The 20,657-nt window shown below is 37.4% G+C and overlaps 1 protein-coding gene across 1 annotated transcript in view; it reads left to right on the forward strand.

Annotated features, from left to right (window-relative positions):
- Positions 1 to 11,533: 11,533 nt before the first annotated feature.
- LOC125784395 (histone-lysine N-methyltransferase, H3 lysine-79 specific-like) overlaps positions 11,534 to 20,657 on the forward strand; it is a 74,665-nt gene continuing 65,541 nt past the window's right edge. The window contains exon 1 of the mRNA XM_049467868.1: positions 11,534 to 11,564. Coding sequence (XP_049323825.1) covers positions 11,534 to 11,564 — 31 coding nt within the window. The remainder of the gene's footprint in view (positions 11,565 to 20,657) is intronic.

Here is a 20,657-nt window from a genome sequence, read left to right on the forward strand (position 1 = left end):
TCGACGGGCTCCTTTTATTGCCGTCCTTTCTCACTCGACTTGCCATTTAGCCAGTCAGCTGTGCTGGATGTTTCCACATCCACACCTCCGTCCTTCCTGCGCTTTCGCCCTCTGCCCGTTCTGCGGTGGCTCGAGACCGATCTTTTAATGGCCCCACAAATCTGCCCCATTAGTGGAAGGGATTTACATGGCCCATAAGGAGCCGTAAGTATGCGAGTTATGTAACGCTTTATGCTTTATGCTACAACCCCTCTCCTCCCATGAGCTGATGTAACTATGAGCACGACTCCTTTCCGCGCTGAAGCGTCTAATTAGCGGCCGGACGCACGGATCGCCATGATCGCATGATGTGTGACAGCGAAGCCTTGAGATCTGCATGCGTACTGTTTCTCACATTAGATGGATCTGTGGATCTATTTAAAGAACTAGCTGCTATCTGTTGTTCACACATGTGTATCACACTTCAACTCGTCGCGAAGAAAAAAAGTGTTCTGGTGAGTTAGAGATCTCGAATCTCGGCCTTTGTGCTTGTTCTTTTTAGTTTCCATCAGGCAGCATGTCATTTTCTCAGATGAAAAAAGTGCGGTAGCCATGGCTACCACTGGAAAGCTAATGGCCCTAGGTGTGTGGCCGCCGATTGTATAATTCATGACCATTGTCCAAGACAGCTGAACATATAGGTTTTATCTTGTCACTTCAAGCTGCAATTTTACTTGATTGTAAGGAGTCCATGATGGGCGCACATGGGTGAAACATGGGCTAGTTGGGTTTCAGGTGGGGTATAAGTGTGTTTTAACTAAGCAAATGATCTGGGGTTGCTGCAGGTGGTCAGGTCTTTGGTCGAATAATAACCCTGGTTTCTAACCACAGTTTTTATGCATTTTGGCGTCATGTTCTCCTCTTACACACTGTCTTACACACTGATTTTGGATAACTTTATGCCACACCTGCTTCAAGTTCAGCTTGGTTTGATGGCTTGTGATCATCCATCTTCCTCTTGATTATATTCCATAGGCTTTCAATTTTGTAAAATCAAAGAAACTCAACTTTTTAAAGTGGTCTCTTATTGTTTTTTCCAGAGCTGTATTTTTTTTTACTGAAACTGTGTGAAGTTGGCTTCCCAAATGGCCCCATTCATTACAACCCACCTTAATCTCAGATGGCCCCCTTTGGGCACCATGAGTTGAATACAATCCAGATGGGCCAATGTTTCCTGATCATCCCCTTCTGATCCCAGTACTGGTCTTGGGGTCAGTCAGTGATGGGGCCAATCACTGACTGACATCACCTCATATATGGGGCCAGTATAAAACACTTACTGGCCCCATATATACACAAACTAGCAATGATCTGGGATCCTCGCATCCAAGCAACACTGACAATTCAGCAATATTTCCAGGAAATCCTGCATCCACACATGTTGCCACTGAATGCCAGATGCCATATGAAACCTGTTTGTAGAAGTACAACTCACTGCCAACATAGCAATGAACGTCTGACTGTTGAGGTCTGCCTAGGTTGTTTTTAGTTAGTCGTGCACCTGTGTTTTTCCATTGCCAAGATAGCAATACACTCAAAATCTACCTGAACACACCTCACATCCAGACCACCACACCCATCAATGTAGATACAGTATACAGATCTGGAAAAAAATAAGAGACCACTTAGAGAGTGATGAGATTCTTTGATTTTTCCATAAAGTGTCAAAAAGGTATCCAAAAGCAGTGTGTAAGGCTGGCGGAGGAGAACATGATGCCAAGATGCATTAAAACTGTGATTAAAAAACAAGGTTATTCCAACAAATCTAGATTTCTGAACTCTAGATTTTTAAAGCTTTATGAATATGAACTTGTTTTCTTTGCATTATTTGAAGTCTGAAAGCTCTGCATCTTTTTTGTGATTTCAGCCATTTCTCATTTACTGCAAATAAATGCTCTAAATGAATTTGGGAGAAATGTTGTCTGTAGTTTATAGAATAAAACAACAATGTTCATTTTACTCAAACGTAAACCTATAAATAGCTAAATCAGAGAAAGTGATTCAGAAACTGAAGCGGTCTCTTTATTTTTCCCAGAGCTGTATATTTACAAGCACCGTTGCTATTTAATCTATGCAGGTTGAAAGCGTGAAAAAAATGGAAATGGTGTGTAAGATAGCAATGAGCATCACAACGTGCCTTGCGAAGAATATATGATTGATTTAAAATTAAAATAGATTTTTTATTCATTGAAAAATCTTACGCAAAAAACCCTGTTTAAACAAACATTTAATCCTCAGAGTTTTTATTTCATTTTATTTTGTTTTCGCACCTGGATACTAATGACACCACTTTTGTAAAATCAATTGTCCATTAGTCTTCTCTGTTCTTGCTTTAGGCAGGAATTGTTTCAGCACTTCTTTTTTTTCCTGTTGCTTTTAAATTAAAACATTTTCTGGCATGTTTAAAATGTGAAGGCGCAAAAAGTGCATCGGATAATTGCTTTGTGCTGTTTAAAGGCCTGTTATTATAACCGTGACTTCCAGCCACTGCCAATATAGTGCAGCAGTTCAGCCTTAAAAAATAAAAATGCTAAACAGGATTGCTGCTTAGATGCAGGGAGGATTGCTGCTCAACGCAGATGTTATGGTTGAATCAACTGTTGTTTTTAAAAGTGAATCAACGTTGATATAGCAACGTTGTTTCAACGTCATATGTTCAACCGTTAATAAACCATAGCTCACTAAAATTAGAACCATTGAACATTAAATGTTGATTCAACGTTGTTTCAACAACAACAGACACAAGTCATATTTCAACCACATTTCAATGTTGTCCATTGTATTGGAAGCCTGTGTTTAACATTTTTGGAACACTTTATACTTGATATTGACCTTTTTTAATGCCACAAACAATTTAAACACAGTAAAGAGTGCTGCCCTGCTCTAACGGCAGAGCTGCCGCTTTTTTTTTCTCTCTTTTTTTTGAATGAAGTGGGCGTGGCTAATCTACTTCTTCATTGGCTTGGAAACATATTTATTGGGCGGTTCATGCTCAATTATGATGGACAAAAGTAGTTTCTATTGGTTCGTTCATCAAGCAAATTTTGGCACAGTGTAAGGGAGAGTTTGTCTGTTCAAATTATGTAGTAAACAAAAAATTCCACAAAAATGGAGATAAGTGTTTTACATAGAAGAGCTACGATATAGATTATATACTGTTAACAGTCTGGCCTCAGTGTTGAAGGCTGTATGCTGGCTGAGTCCAGCTGGTAACATTTGAATTAATTGTAATTGTATATGACTGACCATAAGACAGGTATGACAGGAAATAGACTAAATCCATTCTAAGTCCTCAGTTGCTTTGTTAAATTAACCAAAATATAGTGTTGCACCTACTAGATGATTAAATTAATGTACACCTGTTTTATTGGCACAACTTATCTTTTTTTTTAGTTGATCCTAAAGGACAGTCAGCCTTATACTTAGCCTATAACTTATACAATGCACATTTTTTTTGTGATCAATTATTTATTTATTTTCATTTTTATCCACATTACCAGCAACAATGTACATTACAATATTGAAGAAAAAAAAAAAAAAAAAAAAAGGGGGTGATTGTGTATGCCACCCTCAAACTCCCTCCCCCCTCCCCAAGGCACCCCACCCCAAGGCACCCCACCCCAAGGCACCCCACCCCAATGGCCAGTTAATCAAAAACAATGTCATAGTATTCAGAAATAGAACTAAAAGTTCAGAGCAATGCCATAAACATCTCAGCAGCATTTTCCCAAGCCAGTAGGGTCTTTTCCTCAGCGCCATGAATGCGGGCGGTAGAAAGTTCCAGGTTGATAAAGTCAATACTGAAAAGAATCCATTTTCTCCAACTCAGGGAATGAGGGGGTTGTATGTTTATATGGGGTTTATATGTAGCTTGGAGTAAAGTAGTGTAGATGGCTGAAACCAAGCCTCTCGTTTCCATATTGCCACAGAAAAATCTATGTAGAGGGTGAAGAGATAATTGTGAATTCCAGGGAACCCCGTAAGTTTTCATGGCAGAGCGCAAACGTAAATAAAGAAAAAAGGAATAACCAGGTAAATTGTAGAACGATTGTAAGTCCTGGAATGTCCGGAGACCAGCATCATCAATAATGTCACCTAGAGTATTAATACCTTTCTGTTGCCACGTAGGAAAAGAAAAAGGTTTACTGGCAGTAAGAAGTTTGTAGTTATGAAAAATAGGGGAGTTTTTGTGCCATTTGGTGGTAAGTGTCATGTCTGGTGCTGAAAGCACGTCTGTGTCTCCCACATCCAGCTCTATCTGCGATTCTCACAGTAACAACTACAATACCCAGAACGCACCACTCCATGACACAACACACATTCCCGATCACATGACACGTCACATGACGCCACCAGGAAGTCCCGAGTACTGATTACTCAGTGTATTTAAGGACCATGCTCACGCTCACACCTCGCCGAGTATCTGTTTGGTAAATCCTACAATACAAAGCGTTTCTCTTGCCCTTGCTATTTTCCGTGTATGATCTTGTTTTTGTTTTCTACCGACTTTGATTTTTGCCTGCTCCCTTGTGTTGGATTACCGTGTATGACCTGGACTGTTTATTGTACTCTGGATTTTTGCCTACCCTGTGATACTGCCTACCCGTGTATGAACTCTGGACTGTCCTCCGGTTATGGTATGGTTTCTCTACACTGTGCATTTTTGGTACTGACCCTGTTTCTGTTGACTACCCCTGTCTACTCTATAACTTTAATAAAAGTTATTTTATTGTATCTGCATCAGTCTCATTCCTGTCTGGCCCTGACAGTAAGTTTTGTTATTTTTCCTACGTCCCTCCACACCAAAAGTAAATTGCTGATGATTGGTCCATATCTCATTTTACATTGCTTAAGTGAAATATTGGAATAAATGAAATCTTGTAGTCTATGGGGAGCGATTATACATTCTTCTACAGGGCGCCATGAAGTCTTTGCGTCGGGGTTAAGCCAAACACTTAAAGCTCGAAGGACAAAAGAGTAGTAGTATAACTTAAAATTCGGAAGTGAAAGGCCACCATCAGTTTTGCAACGTTGTAGATTTGAATATTTATATCTAGGACGTTTACCTTTCCACAAATAAAATGAAACAATAGAGTTAAGTTTTTTCCAGAAATTAGTTGGAGGGGATAGAGGGATCATGGAGGTAATGAAATTAAATTAAATTTACAGAAATGCGTGTTTGTAATGAGTCAGTCATCTTAATCCATTTTTTTAAATCATTGCTAATTTGTCCCAATATATAGTTGAAATTAGATTTTATAGTCTTGTTGAGAGATGCGTAAATTTCTATGCCAAGGTATTTAAAGTGTTCCACTACAGGGATTGGTGATGAAAGATTAAGGTTCCTCATTGGTTCATTCAGAGGGAGTAAAGCAGACTTGGTCTTATTTACTTTGTAGCCGGAATGACTGCCATATGTATCCAGGATAGTTAATAAGTGAGGGAGAGTTTGAGGGACATCGTTAACAAAAAGCAGAATATCATCTGCATACAGGGAAATGTGATGCTGTGTATTAAGAATTCTAATAGGAGAGTAAGCACTAGAGAGGCGTATTGCTTGTGTAGGCGTATTGATTGCTGTACAGTGTCAGGTGTATGATCTAACACATGAAGTAATCGTCGTACGTTATCCGAAGAGAAACGAGATTTAATGAAACCAGTCTGGTCGCAGTGTATTAATTTAGATATATAGGTTTCCAGTCGAAAAGCCAATAGTGAATGGTGGTGCTCCATTTTAGGATCCATCCAGAGCCATCCTAATGAAATAAGAGAAGCTGTTTGTCCAAGTTCTCTGATGAAATGCTGAAGTCTTGTTGAGTAAAGCTGAGTAAATTGAGTGCCACTACCAAATACTGTATTGTGTTCTAAGCTAGGTTTTTACAGTGTATTCATTTTATTCTTGTTATTTTGAGTACAATTTAATCAGCTCTGATAAAAGTCTATAAATACCTTGCACTGCAGTTGCAGTAAGTCAAAGATAAGTGGTGCAGTGTTGTTGTGCATTGAGACTAATATTTCTGCTCAGCAAGTGCTGATTGTCTTTATTTTGCTTTTATTTCATATTTGAGGCTCATTGTCTGTAAGAAGCCAGTGATTTATTTTTGTTTGTTTATTTCCTATTGTTTTATAATTCATATACATTTTATATTCAATATTTCATCAAATCCCTAGAGTGGGATCTACCAGAATAAAATACCCGAAAAAGTATTTTGTCATTTGGTGTGCGTCCTTTCCACGGTGACATCAGTATGTAACAGATGTGACTCTTGTAGAAGAGCGATATCTATTCTCTTCCCGCAAAATATCTAGACAACATACTCTATTTGAAGGCGAGTTCAAACCTCGGACATTCCAGGACAATACTGTTACTACAGACATAAATTGTTATAAACACTAGGGTAAACAAAATGAAACAAACTGGAAAGGATTAAAAATATAACTGTGAGGCTTGGGATATTACTAACAAATAAATGAGATACTGTCTTAAATACCAAAAAGAACTGGCCGAAGAACAAATAACCCTGGGTGCCATATACTGTAACCATAGATCCCTTATTAGAACATTTTTAAACAAACCCCTCTGGAACGAGGAGGATCTTAGGGAAGACCTTTCCTCCTCGGTTCCAGACCCAACATATAACTGAGCCGTGACGCGTTAACCGGCTTAAGCCCAGCAGCAAGTCGCACCGTACCCCGGTTATTACACAAATATCTACCTTACGTTAAACATCAAAATATACAATTATATAAGGATAAAAATTTTTTTAAAAATAAATAAAGGTATCTCCCCAAGAGAAAGTGTTGTCAAAGAAATCTTAAATATGCAATCCCAAAAACAAAAGCGGTAGATATACAGAGGTAGCGAAAACACAATGACAAAACTTAGAATTTACATAGGGCTGACGTCGTTCCTAAACAGAGACGGCAACCGCCCTTCTGCTTCTTGGGGCGAAGAGAAAGTATGCACAGTACCTGAAATGGTGACTTTTAACTGAGCAGGATAAAGCAAGAAGCTTTCAATACCCTCTGCTCGCAAAGACTTCTGAACTGGAAGAAAAGCCATTCTTCTCTTAGAAGTGAAGGAGCTATAATCAACGAAGAACCGAAGATTAGCACCCGAGTGGGAGATGCGACCGCTGGCCCTGCCTGCCTTCAGAAGACGCTGCCTATCCTGGTACCGCAGGAGCTTGAAGATGAAGACCCGCGGAGAGTTGCGTGTGTCTTTCTGACTTCTATATACACGGTGAGCTCTTTCCACTTCCATCTCGGAGTTAGCCAGCGTGGGAAACCACTCTTTGATGGCCTTCTGAATGAAGCCAGTAGGGTCGCTGCCTTCTGTTCCCTCAGGGAGACCCACCAGGCGAACATTGTTGCGGCGAGAGCGGTCCTCTAGGTCAGCCAGCTTCTTCTCCACGGCCTCGAGAAGTGAAGTGTGTTCATTCAGTACACTCTTCTGCTCGCGCTGTTCACCTAACACAGAGTCCACCCTTGATATAAGCGCCAGCACCGGTTTCATCTGAGCTGAAAATTCGTCCCGGATCATAGAGAGCTGAGCCTTAAAGTTTGCTGCTAACACCTCAAACTGTGACTGGAATAAGTTGGCCTGTTTTTCCAGCGACTCAGCTAGCAGGTCCGCCATTTTAGCGAGTTCGGGTGAGTCACTTTGTTTCGTTTTTTTCTTGATTGGAGAGACGACTGGGGAGGAAATTGGTCTCGATTTTGCAGTAGACATCTCAGCCATCCTGTCACCAGTAGAAAATCCCAGGTAGAAATATTAAAAATGTCAAAAAAGGACAGAAAACGGGGAAAAGTGCGAGAGCTCTAGCTGCGTGCTGCCATCCCGGAAAATCGGTCACGTGATCCCCCCTACAATGCACATTTAATAAAACTTAAATCTAAAATCTAAAAAAAGTTGGTGAGAGTTAATATTTGAAGTTTCAATACATATAAAAATTAATGATCTCGGCTAAAGGTTTCAATTTGGCAAACCGCATGTCGTTTTCTTCAAAACTTAAAAGTTTGAGTTGGCCTCAAAACTCGAAAAATCTTGTGCTGTAAGTTGCCTTGAAATTTTGAGTTTTCTCAACTTTCTTTTTATTTTACAGTGCAGGAATACACCTCATTTGACTGCATTTTTAGGCCAGTGGTCAGAAAAAGGTAGAAAAAGTGTAGGAAAGCAAATCACTGTGCTTACATTTGCTTACTAAAATACTGATTACAGTGGAGGCGGATCTGTTCTGTGGTGAAATGGACGGTGAATAAATACTTTAGAAACATGGGTTGGCAGTAATGTGGTGGAAAAGATGGTCTAAAAGACAATACTTCAGACTTATTCAGAATCATTTTCTTGCTCGGCAGGCTCGAGCCTCTGAGTGCTTATTAACCTATTAGATGGTTCTTTCACCTGCATTGAAATGACCCTCCTTTTACTGTACAGTTCTTCAGCTTGCCCTCGTTTTCTTGGTGTCAGCCTGATGCTAATTTCTGGCTGCATTATGTTGTGCAGAGAGATCATTAAAACGGGCTGATAAGGCTTGGTAGCTGGATAAAGAGCAGAGGTCTCTCCTCACAAAAGGTTAATTAATGAGCGCTCATGTTGAGCTCTGGCCTTCAGGGTCTTTACGCAGGTGCCTCTTTATCCCCCTCGGCTACAAAGCATCCGCCATTCTTATTAAGATGTACAAAGGCCTTTGATGTGCAGCTAAATTGTCCTCTGGCGGTAAAGAATGCGGCGAACGGATGCCCAATTGGGACAAAAAAGGTAGATGTGCTCTGTGGTTAATGTCGCTTAAATGTAATACAATCCCCTCCAAAATATAGAATAGAATAAGAAAAAAAATAGAAAAAGTATTCTACACCTGCAAACCTACCAAGACACGGCTATTCCACCGAACTGACAGATCAAGTAAGGAGAGCACAGGTCAGAGAAGCAGACTACAGGCCTATGGTCACTCTGCAGGAGCTGCAGAAATCCACAACTCAGTTGGGAGAATCTGTATACAGGACAACTATCATAAGTCATACGCTCCACAAATATGGCCTTTATAGAAGAGTGTCAAGAAGAATGGATGCCCAATTGGGACAAAAAAGGTAGATGTGCTCTGTGATTAATGTCGCTTACATGTAATACAATCCCCTCCAAAAGTATTGTAGCAGTGAGGTCAATCCTTTTTTTTTTTTTTGCTGTAAACTAAAAACACTTGGATTTGAAAATAAATTAAGAATATAAGACAAAATATCAATATTTTAACTTTTATTTACCTTCCAACCACAAACTTAAAGGACTACTATGTAACTAATTTTCAGTGGTAAATGATAAAATGATCAGGATGTATCATCAGATATTAAGAAAACATATTGAGTGAAAGCACTGGCAGCTCTTGTCAGCACGGCTTCAGCAGTACGTTCCTATTTTAAATGTGCAGTCCGTCCTGGGTTTTGTGTTTGTTTTGTCCTCTGACTCCTTCTGCTGCTCGTTCCCCAACACTAACTCCACCCACCGAGGTTGCCAGACGTAACACTACACTACAGCGATCGGGGCTCGCGTGGTCCGACACCACGGCACACCGCAACACATCGCAGGGCTCGCGTGGCCCGACACACCGCGGAGCTTTAGCTCTCCCTCGTGTAACATACAGTCAATATAACTCTAGATACTGGTTTTAGAAGAGTTTAGAATTGCTGTATTTCTCCTCTCCTCTCGCTCGTACTCTCCGCCTCTCCTAGTCTTAACGTTGTGTAGATTCAGCCTGCTGAATTTGGCAACCCAAATAAGTTTTGTGGCTGGGGAGGGGTGGGCGGAGCAGACTACTCTCTGTGGTGTTTTGAAATTGGACTGCTGTAGCCATTTCACACACTTGCTCTCAGATCCTACATAATGCACCTTTAAATTTATTTTATTGAGATTTTAAGTGATAGACAACCACACAGTATTACATAAGTGTGAACTGCAACAAAAATACATTATTGTATTTTAATACATTATTTTCAAAATGTTTATCAAATAAAAATCTGAAAATTGTGATGTGCAAAAGTATTCCAGCTGTGCATAATTTTTTTTTTAGTCTCAGTATAAATACAGCTATAAATACAGCTGAACAAACAGCATCATGAAGACCAAGCAACTCACCAGACAGGTCAAAGAGATAAAGTTGTGGAGAAGTTTAAAGCAGAGTCAGGTTATAAAAAAACACATCCCATGCAGCAGTGTACAATCCATCATCCCAAAAAATAGAAAAAGTATTCTACACCTGCAAACCTACCAAGACACGGCTATTCCACCGAACTGACAGATCAAGTAAGGAGAGCACAGGTCAGAGAAGCAGACTACAGGCCTATGGTCACTCTGGAGGAGCTGCAGAAATCCACAACTCAGTTGGGAGAATCTATATACAGGACAACTATCATAAGTCATACGCTCCACAAATATGGCCTTTATAGAAGAGTGTCAAGAAGAAAGATATAGTTAAAAGAAAACTGTAGCAAACATGTGGAAGAAGGTGCTGTGGTCAGATGAGACCAATCTTGAACTTCCTTTTTTTTCTAAATGGTCTAAAAACCGCTATATGGGGAGGAAAAGTAAACACTGCTCATCATCCTGAACACACCATCCCTACTGTGAAACATGGTGGTGGCAGCATCATGCTGTAGAGATGCTATTCCTTAGCAGGCATAGGGAAGCTGGTCAGAGTTGATGGAAAAATGGATGGAGCTAAATACAGTGAAATCCTGAAGAAAATCTGTTAAAGGCAACAAAAGACTTGAGACTGGAAAGGAGATTCACCTTCCAGCAAGACAATGACCCTAAACATATAGCCAGAGCTACAGTGGAAAGGTTTAGATGGCTGAGCTTGAGCTGTTTCATAAAGAAGAATGAGCAAAAATCCTCAGTCTCTAAATGTGCAAAGCTGGTAGAGACAAACCCCAACGCACTTACAGCTGTAATTGCAGCAAATGGTGGCTCACAATGTTTCTGTCATCAACTGCTGCAGGTTTTATCCTGCACACCAGTGACGACTTTCTTCTTCAGGACATTCTAAATGTCTGGCTATGGACAATATTTGTGCAATGGTTCTAATTGATTTTTTGCTTGTTTTCACCCATAGACAGCTCTCTGATTTTCATGTTGGTTACTCCTCTAAATGTAAATGCACAGTCTGTACAGATAAAACCTAAATCTGAAACTGAAAAGCTGAAATTAGCGCTATTTATTGTTTGAATAATCAGTGTATCAGGACACACCTGGGCACCAAAACACTCCTTACAGTCACATGTTCCAATACTTTTGCTCACAAGAAAAATGGGTGGGTTCAGACAGAAGTTTCTATCTTCTGAATTGTGTATCAAATCCAGATAGCGTGTATCAAAACCTGGAAATAAAAGCTGAAATTTGAATATTACTATTTTAATGTCAAATGCAAATGTTTTTGATCTACAGCAGAAATAAAGAGACTGACCTCACTACTTTTGGAGGTCACTGTATTTATGTAGTTGGATGCTCAAGGACAACGTTGCTCTAAGTCAAGGTGAGCGACGGCTATTAAGCAAATTTTTGGAGACCATAAATGAAGGACAGTTGCATAGTCATTGAAAAAAAACAGCTTCATGCTTTTTGCTTCTCTCTCTCTCTCTCTCTCTCTCTATTATCAATTTTAGAGAATGTTAGATAGAATATGGGAACTAAAGGGTGGGTGGTTATTTCATTATTTCATTTGACATTTCAGTGACAAACTGGTGAAAACTGTGAGCATAGGAATGGACATTTAATTAAAGTTTTGAAAAATCTTTCAAAAGAGGGTATAATTCTTTATCCTGTAATTTTATTAGACACATTAAAGTATTTATATGCTTTTCATGGTCAGCTATGACTGAAGATTCAATTCCATTACGCTGCCTTTTTTAGGTTCGCGGTCAATATTTTAATGACTTCCTAATATCACTGGAGTCATCCTACATTATTATCATTTCCTAATTATGTGACATCTTCAGAGTCGGGCTTGGTTTGAGGTTTAAGTAATTGAGAGACAGTCAGACATAATGGGTTTGTCTGTGAGAAAGTCTCCATCTCATTCCTCCCCTGTGTGACATTATTTAAGAGGAAGAGCATTAGGCAGATAAATGAAACGGCAGGAGAGATAAGGGAAGTTCAAAGAATTAGTCTTCTTCAGCAAGATACGCAATTCATTCAGGTAATTCCAAAGGCTCGGGGCATCGAAAATAAGCAAATGTGCTGAAAATATTTCTGTGGATTTTATATTTTGTTGAAGTGTTGAAGTTACTGGAGTGTAAGCAGATTTTTTTTGTTTTTGCATTTTTCAGATTATCAAACAAACTTTAATATCAGACAAATATAACCTAAGTGATTATCGTCGCTGTCCTATGAAAAACACTTAATGATGTTATGTAATAACCAAAGTTTGGGAGAAGGACCACGCCCGAACTCTACATTCTAACTCCACCCCGTATCAATCAACCATCCTATAAATACCTCCCCTAACTAACTACCTCTCGTGACGAAAGTTCGCAACCCACCTCCTCCCCAACAACCCCCTTTTCTACTCTTCCACTTCTTATTAAATAAAAGGGGGGGATATAACTGCACGCTTCTTCAGCACGCAGTTCAGAACTCCAGCCCAAATTTCCCTGAGTTCCCTCCCCTTTTTCTTCTTCTTTCTCTACTTCTTTAGGCGTGGTCCGCACTTAGCAAATCTCCATTTTTGTTGATTTTCAGATTTCCTACATAATTCGAACAAACAAACTATCCCTTAGACTGTGCAAAAGTTTCTTGATGAACGGACCAATAGAAACTCTTCAAGATGACCTGAAATAAACTCTTTGTACATTGACTTTACAAGGTTTTTTCTTTCTCCTGTAAAGTTGTTGTTTTGGAGATAAGTGTTTTTCATTGGACAGCGACGATATAAAAAGCACTTTTAAAATGATGATTTCCTTTATTAAGGAAAAATAAAAAGTGTTTGCCCCCACAATAAATGAACTGTGATTAACCACACTTTTTGAAAAGCTGAGTTTAATTTTACTACTAACCACAACCAGGCCTGATTACTGCCAGACCTGTAGAATCAACAAATCACTTAAATATAATCTATCTGACAACATAAAGCAGGTAAAATATCTCAAAAAAGCAACACATTATGCTGTGATCTAAAGAAATTCAAAAAACAATGAGAAAACAAACTCATTCACATCTATCAGTCTGGAAAAGGTTACAAGTCATTTCTAAGACTTTAGGACTCAAGCAACCACAGTAAGACCTATTATTCACAAATGGACAAACCATAGAACACTGGTGAACCTGCCCTGGGGTAATCACCTGACTGGAATTATTTCAAAAGGGCATGGACAACTCATCCAGGAGGTCACATTAGAACCCAGAACAACATTTAAAGAACGGCATGTCTTATTTGTCTCAGTTAAGGTCAGTGTTAATGATTCAATTAAAAGAAAGAGTCTGGGTGAAAATGGTCTACATTGGAGAGTTCTAAGGCAAAAAAAAAAACAACAACTGCTGAGCAAAAAGAACACAACGGCCCATCTCACTTTACCAACAAACATTTTAATGATCGCCAGAACTTTGGGTAAATATCCTTTGGACTTATGTAATAAATTATGTAACACATAATTTCAGAAAAATAACATTATAACTGAACGTAAAACATGGTGGTGGTAGTGTGATGGCCTGGGGCAGGATAAATTGCTGTAATAGATGGAACCAGGAATTCTGCTGTTTACCAGACAATCCTGAAGAAGAATATCCAGCCATCTGTTTGTGACCTCAAGCTCAGGTGTATTTGGGTTCTGCAGCAGGACAATGACCCAAAGCACACAAACAAGTTCACCTCTGAATGGCTTAAAAAGAAAAATGAATAAATGAAGGTTTTGGAGTGGTCTAGCCAAAGTCTGTTTGAGATGCTGTGGATGATCTTAAACAGGCGGTTTATGCTGAAAAATCCTTCAATTTGGCTGAATTAAAATTATTCTATAAAGACGAGTGGACTACAATTCCTCCACAGAGGCGTGAAAGACTCGTTGCTAGCTATCGGTAAAGTTTTATTGCAGTTGTTGCTGCCAAGGATGGCACAACCAAGTTATTCGTTTTTTTTTCTTTAAAAAAATAATTTTATTATTTTAAGAGTGCTTTTTTATATTTACTCAAGTTATCTTTGTCTGATATTAAATTTTGTTTGATAATTGGAAAGATATTAGTATGACAAAAAAGCAAAACTCGGAAGATACTCAAACAAGCTACTACTCACACTATACACTCACACATTCACACTTCAATTCCAAGAAAGTCTCATTGCCTCACACCCCTGGGGTTTCGCGGTGGAAATAATCGGCTCAGGCTGGTGTGGAATTGTCAATTAAGCATTAAATTCCTGAAAACAGACTCGCAGTGGAAGAGATTTTTTGACAGGTAGCTCTGGCTTTCCTCACCACAACCATGTATGACATTTGCCCGACTCCTTTATTGTTGTTGCAGTCAACTTGTCAGTGCAAAATTGAAATCATTGCATGGGCACCCTACTGAGATACTGAGATATTCCCCTGAAATACGTATATAGAACGAGCTGGTAACACTGCTTTTACTGGGCTCGCTGTGCAGGAGCATTACACAGTCCGAACAGCATAACAGTGAATTCAAAGACTCAGCACAGCACTTTCAGAGCGATATTCTAAAAAAATCAATTTTTTTACCCGGTTCCTCTTCTGCCTTCTGAAAGACAATACAAAAGTCACTCAATCATTCCAGACACAGCCCCTTAACACCCTCCACCGCAGCCAATCACGAAGCATTTTCTTCTCTGGATTCAGGTAGCGGGGAATGCAGCATCAAAGCAGCGCAGATCAAATCGCGAGCATGCTTGCACTGATTATCTGCTGAATATGAATTGGGAATGCAGTGTTGGCTTGTGTGAGTCCATGCAGTATAAGAAAGCAGTATGTTTGCACATTATTTAAATGTATTTTTGAATAATTTACATTTTCTGGCAAGTTTTGCCAGTTGAAAATGGCTCAACTAAACAAAAAAAGTTATGGTGCATCAACCTTTAGTTTGCAAGTTTTTTTCTGACTTTTTCTGACTCATGCTTTCTGTAATTTATGTTTTTTGTAGAATAGTTTGATATATATATATTTAGAATATGTTTTTACTGTATATCTGTCCAAATGTTCTTGTTAAATCTGTTTATAACCACCTTCAAACAGCCTGTAACTGTTGAGTTTTAGTCGAGTTTTTCTTTTACATTGTTATTGATATGTTTTTGTCATTTTGACATTTTGACATTTTTTTTTTATTTTATTAAATCAATTTCATTATTTTATTTATTTCACTCCTTGTTTTATTTTTGGCCTTTTATCTTTTCATTTAATTTATTTCATCCTTTAATTTTTTTCTTATCTTCTGTTTTACCTTTTATTTACTTTCTTTTTCTTTTGCATTGTTATCTATATGTTTTTGTCATTTTGACATTTTTATTTATTTTATTAAATGAATTTCATTATTTTATTTATTTTACTCCTTGTTTTATTTTTGAGCGTTTATCTTTTTTTTCATCCTTTAATTTATTTTATCTTCAGTTTTTTTATATATTTTTTATTTAATAGTCCTTTATATCTTTTTATCTTTTATTATTCTAATTATTTATCTCTTTCTATTATTGCTTTATATTTTAGTCTGTCCACTTATCCTTTTATTTTGAATTATATTTATGATTCTTAAATAAATCTTATGTTATTTGCTTGTTTTTGTAATACTTTTACTATTTAATTTTTATTGTTTTGTTTTTTTATTTTATAAAGTTTCTTATTTTATCTCCCCTGATTAAAAACTTGATTTCAATTTGTATATATTTTTTTTTCTTCAGCCTCTTTAAGATGTAAATGCTCGGCTGCATTGAAAATGAGGGTTACCTGTAATGTATTATCAAGTAAAAATATAGGTTGATTGGTTGATTGATTGTTACCTTGGAAACATAAAAAAAAAAAATAGACATAAATCCCCAAACATATGGCCTGTACTTAATGACAAAATTTCCTTTGGAAACAAACACATAAAAGGCAGTGAAATATGCATTTTAAACTAAGCATTTAATCTCCCATTCAGTTTGACATCAATTATAATGTAACGTGTGGAAAATCCATAAAATCCTGCTTTAGACAAGCCCTGTTGAATCTAGATTAATTAAAGGACTTAAGAAATTAAGTCACATAATGGTGGTAAATGTTAACTCTGCTGTCAGCTCTGTTACTGATTTATTGTAAATAGTTTAAACTGAAACGTTAAATTTTTTATATTATATTCCTTGTGCGATCTTAACAATCTGTTAAAAATTACCTGCCTTACAAAAGCCCCAAAATAAAGCAGCTTAATTGAATTTTCAATCCAAAATCTATTTTATATGATGAAACAACCTGTTATTATATATATATATATATATATATATATATATATATAGAGAGAGAGAGAGAGAGAGAGATAGATAGATAGATAGATAGATAGATAGACTTAGTTATATGAGCTTAATGCTCATTAACAGCCCAAAAATACAGCTACAAACGACAAAATCAATGCTTAATACAAAATGCCTACAAAACGCCAGGTCAGCCAAAACATTAAGTACACACAAAAACTCACCAGTCAGACGGCCTATTATTATGAATTAGTTTCACATTGAAGGACAGCCTTTATAAAGGCTTTTTAATATGATGTGACACAATATCTATTGTGTTATTTACCGTTGCAATTCCATTATAGTTCGCTAACTATTAAACTAATCCAGCATGAGCTCCGTTTTACACTAAGCAACGCGCGTAGCCCCTTCAGCACAGCGCCGAGAAAGGGTAAGACTGTCATGGCCCCGCCCCCGAAGTGAAAATCATGAATCTGATTGGTTAGTTTGTCCTGCGACTTTGCTAATATACTCATTACTACACCCTTCAAAAAATCAGGCAAAGGGTCCACGCAGACACACAGGGGCAGAAGCCGTTTAAAAAAAAGCTTTGATTGGTTAAATCCACTGTCAGCCATGATAAGAGTCCTGTAGCATCTGAAAAATGCAGACTAATGCTTTGAATTAGTTGCTGTTTTTTATTTTAGTTAATTTATAAAATATATGCTTATAGTTTACAATAACTATAATATATGTTTCACTGATAGATAGACAGATAGATAGATAGATAGATAGATAGATAGATAGATAGATAGATAGATAGATAGATAGATAGATAGATAGATAGGTAGAATAAGAAACATATTTAAACATTAATTAAAACACAGAAGAATAGAAAATACAACTTACTATTCAAGGTAAAGATCTATCTGTAAACGGAGCAGTGCAATATATGCTGATAATGCTCATTAAATAAATATAAATATGCATATGTTACAATTTATATGCATATGCATACATTTATCAATTCAACTCAAACGATATCCTTTCTTATTATATTCTTATTATTTCTTATACATTATTAGTATTTTTTGTTACACAATACAAAAAGACAATCAACAGTGAACAGTATTACATGTTTTTGTTATTTTAACCACAAACAAGCCAACTGTCATAACAGTTTTATTTATTTTTTTACACAGTACAGGTTTATTATTGCTATTATATAAATGTGAAGTAATAATAACTTCTGAATTTATTAGATTGAAAGGGAAAGAAAAAAGAAAAACTCTCTGAAAGCTGCCAGTTTGTCCGTCACACTCCTTGCTGGTCTTGACTCACGGTTGTCAAAATCTCAGCATGTGTTAGTAGGCGTGTGTGTTTGTGTGTATGTGTTAGTAGGTGTGTGTGTGGGTGTGTGTGTATTGAAGAGAGTTTGTGTGTGGCCTTTTTTCTGGTGTTTAAATACTTTTATAATTCACGGTCAAAAATGACCCATAACACAATCTTTGTACTGTACCCTAGTGGTTTTTAACACTTTTTCTAATGATGTCATAAAATGTCAAGTTGGAAAAACGATAGTTTAAGGTATTTTTTCCACAGCTAAACATGGTAGTGGGTCACACAAGGGTTAAATGTACCAGAAATGTAAGCACAAGCCACGTTTCCTACATACAGTAAGTTTTCAAATGTGTGAAGCTGAAGTATTATCATGCATTACTCCGGTAGAAGTATAGATACTAGAAGTAATAACATACTTCTCTAAGAGTTGAAGTACTGCTTTCAAAACTACTAAGTATAAAAGTAAAAGTAATGTAAAGGGATTTTTCTAAAAGCCATAAGGTTACCTTCAGTTTTAGCCACATATATGGCCATTGTAAATGAATGCATTTTAGTACAATGCAAATTCTTTAGTTTCTGAATCAGTTTCTCTGATTTTGCTATTTATAGGTATATATTCGAGTAAAATAAATATTGCTGTTTTATTCTATAAACTACAGACAACATTTCTTCCAAATTCCAAATAAAAATATTGTCATTTAGAGCATTTATTTGCAGAAAAGGAGAAATGGCTGAAATAACAACAACAACAAAAAAAGCAGAGCTTTCAAACCTCAAATAATACAAAGAAAAATGTAAGAATTCAGACATCAATATTTGGTGGAATAACCCTGTTTTTTAATCACAGTTTTCATTCAACTTGGCATGTTCTCCTCCACCAGTCTTACACACTGCTTTTGGATAACTTTATGCCTTTACTCCTGGTGCAAAAATTCTTGTCTCATCTACCTATGTCTGCTATGTTCTTGCTGGAGTGTGACAAGATGTGCAGGTGTGATGGATTGTGTATAAACCAATAGAATGACGGAATAATATTGATTCATACTTCTCTACATCCAATCACAATCAGATTCACTCTATCCTGATGGAGAGATTCATCTGGATAGGTTTTATTTATTTTTTCGTATGATGAAAAGTTGAAATTGAGTAGGAGTAACAAGACTACTTTTTAAAACGTGAGGAATAGAAAGTTCAGATAACTGTGTGAAAATGAAAGGAGTAAACAAAAAAGTAATCTGAAAAATAATTATTCCAGTATCAGTAAAATTGCTCTGGTAAAAAAAAATAAAAAATTAAGTGGTCACTTCAGTTTCTGAATCAGTTTCTCTGTTGTTGCTATTTTTAGGTTTTTATTTGAGTAAAATGAACATTGTTGTTTTATTCTATAAACTACAGACAACTTTTCTCCCAAATTCCAAATAACAATATGGTCATTTTCATGTCGTTTTAAGAGTTTAGAAATCAATATTTGGTGGAACAACCCTGGATTTTAATCTCAGTTTTCATGCATCTTGGCATATTCTCCTCCACCAGTCTTACACACTGCTTTTGGATAACTTTATGCCTTTACTCCTGGCTTGAAAAAAATCAAGCAGTTCAGCTTGGTTTGATGGCTTATGATCATCCATCTTCCTCTTGATTATATTATATAGGTTTTCAATTGGGTTAAATCAAAGAAGCTCATCATTTTTAAGTTGTTTCTATTTTTTCAGATCTGTATATAACCCACATTTCTACTTAAGTAATGTAAAACATAGTATTCATACTTGCCCTGCGATGGATTGGCGGCCTGTCCAGGGTGTATCCTGCCTTCCGCCCGATGCCTGCTGGGATAGGCTCCAGCCCCCCATCCCCCCCCCCCCCCCCCGCGACCCTTCACGGATTAAGCGGTTGACAATGAGATGAGATGAGATGAGATAGTATTCATACTTGGTTATGTACTTGACATCTCCGTAAGCTTTGAGTGGAGAATATTGTCCATTATGCTCCCTCTTGGTCTCTGTCTACAGAGTCAGAAGGCGTTCATCAGTTTTAAACATCTTAAAAAGAAACAGAATGCATTGTTGCATTAACCGCTGTATCTGGTAATAGAAATAAATAAAATGAGTAGAGGTACGGAGGAAAGCTCTAAGCCAGCTGTCCCTGAAATTACTGAGCTAAAAGTATCACCATCCACTCTTCCCAGAAAACAACAGTGCAATTATAACGACTGCCTCAAACGAGTCCCAAAGCACACTGGCAGGGCGACCAAAGAGTTCATCAAACCATGCTTTGCACTTGAGTCTCTGCCGCTGAAAACAAGACTTAAATCGCAAGCCCTCCAAAAACAGAAAGCCTCTGAAATTGGCTGCTTTACAGCCTTGGCAAAGCGAAGTGATGACAGTGGGTCACAGGCTTGATACACTTGTAGCTTACAAAGGATTTGCAACCAAATACGCTGTAGTACATTCATTTACTCCAATAGAAAAATAACACCGTGGCTGCACCAGTCTGAAGTACCAGTTTTCAAGTGTTCAGTGGCAGGAGGTCAGTGTTTTATGGATTGCTGTTTTTGGTGATGCACTCGGAGGTATTTTATATTTATGTAACATAGCTGCAGTGAACAAAGAAATTAGTTTGAGCTTGTTAAACACTGTAGTTTAACCTTTTTTCATTTTTTATGGCTTTTTAAATTTTTTATTATGGCTTTGCAATGTGCAACTCTATTGTTATCCAATTATATACTTCTAAGTATTATTATTATTATTTATATTATTTTTCTGCCAGATTTTCACTGCAAATCTTACGTTTTTTATGGAATTTTAAATTGGTTGGTATGATGGTCTGATGTGGGCTTGTATGCACCTTGATCAGATGCATAATCTTTGC

The sequence above is a fragment of the Astyanax mexicanus genome, chromosome 19, assembly GCF_023375975.1.
Source record: "Astyanax mexicanus isolate ESR-SI-001 chromosome 19, AstMex3_surface, whole genome shotgun sequence".
NCBI lineage: Eukaryota > Metazoa > Chordata > Actinopteri > Characiformes > Acestrorhamphidae > Astyanax > Astyanax mexicanus.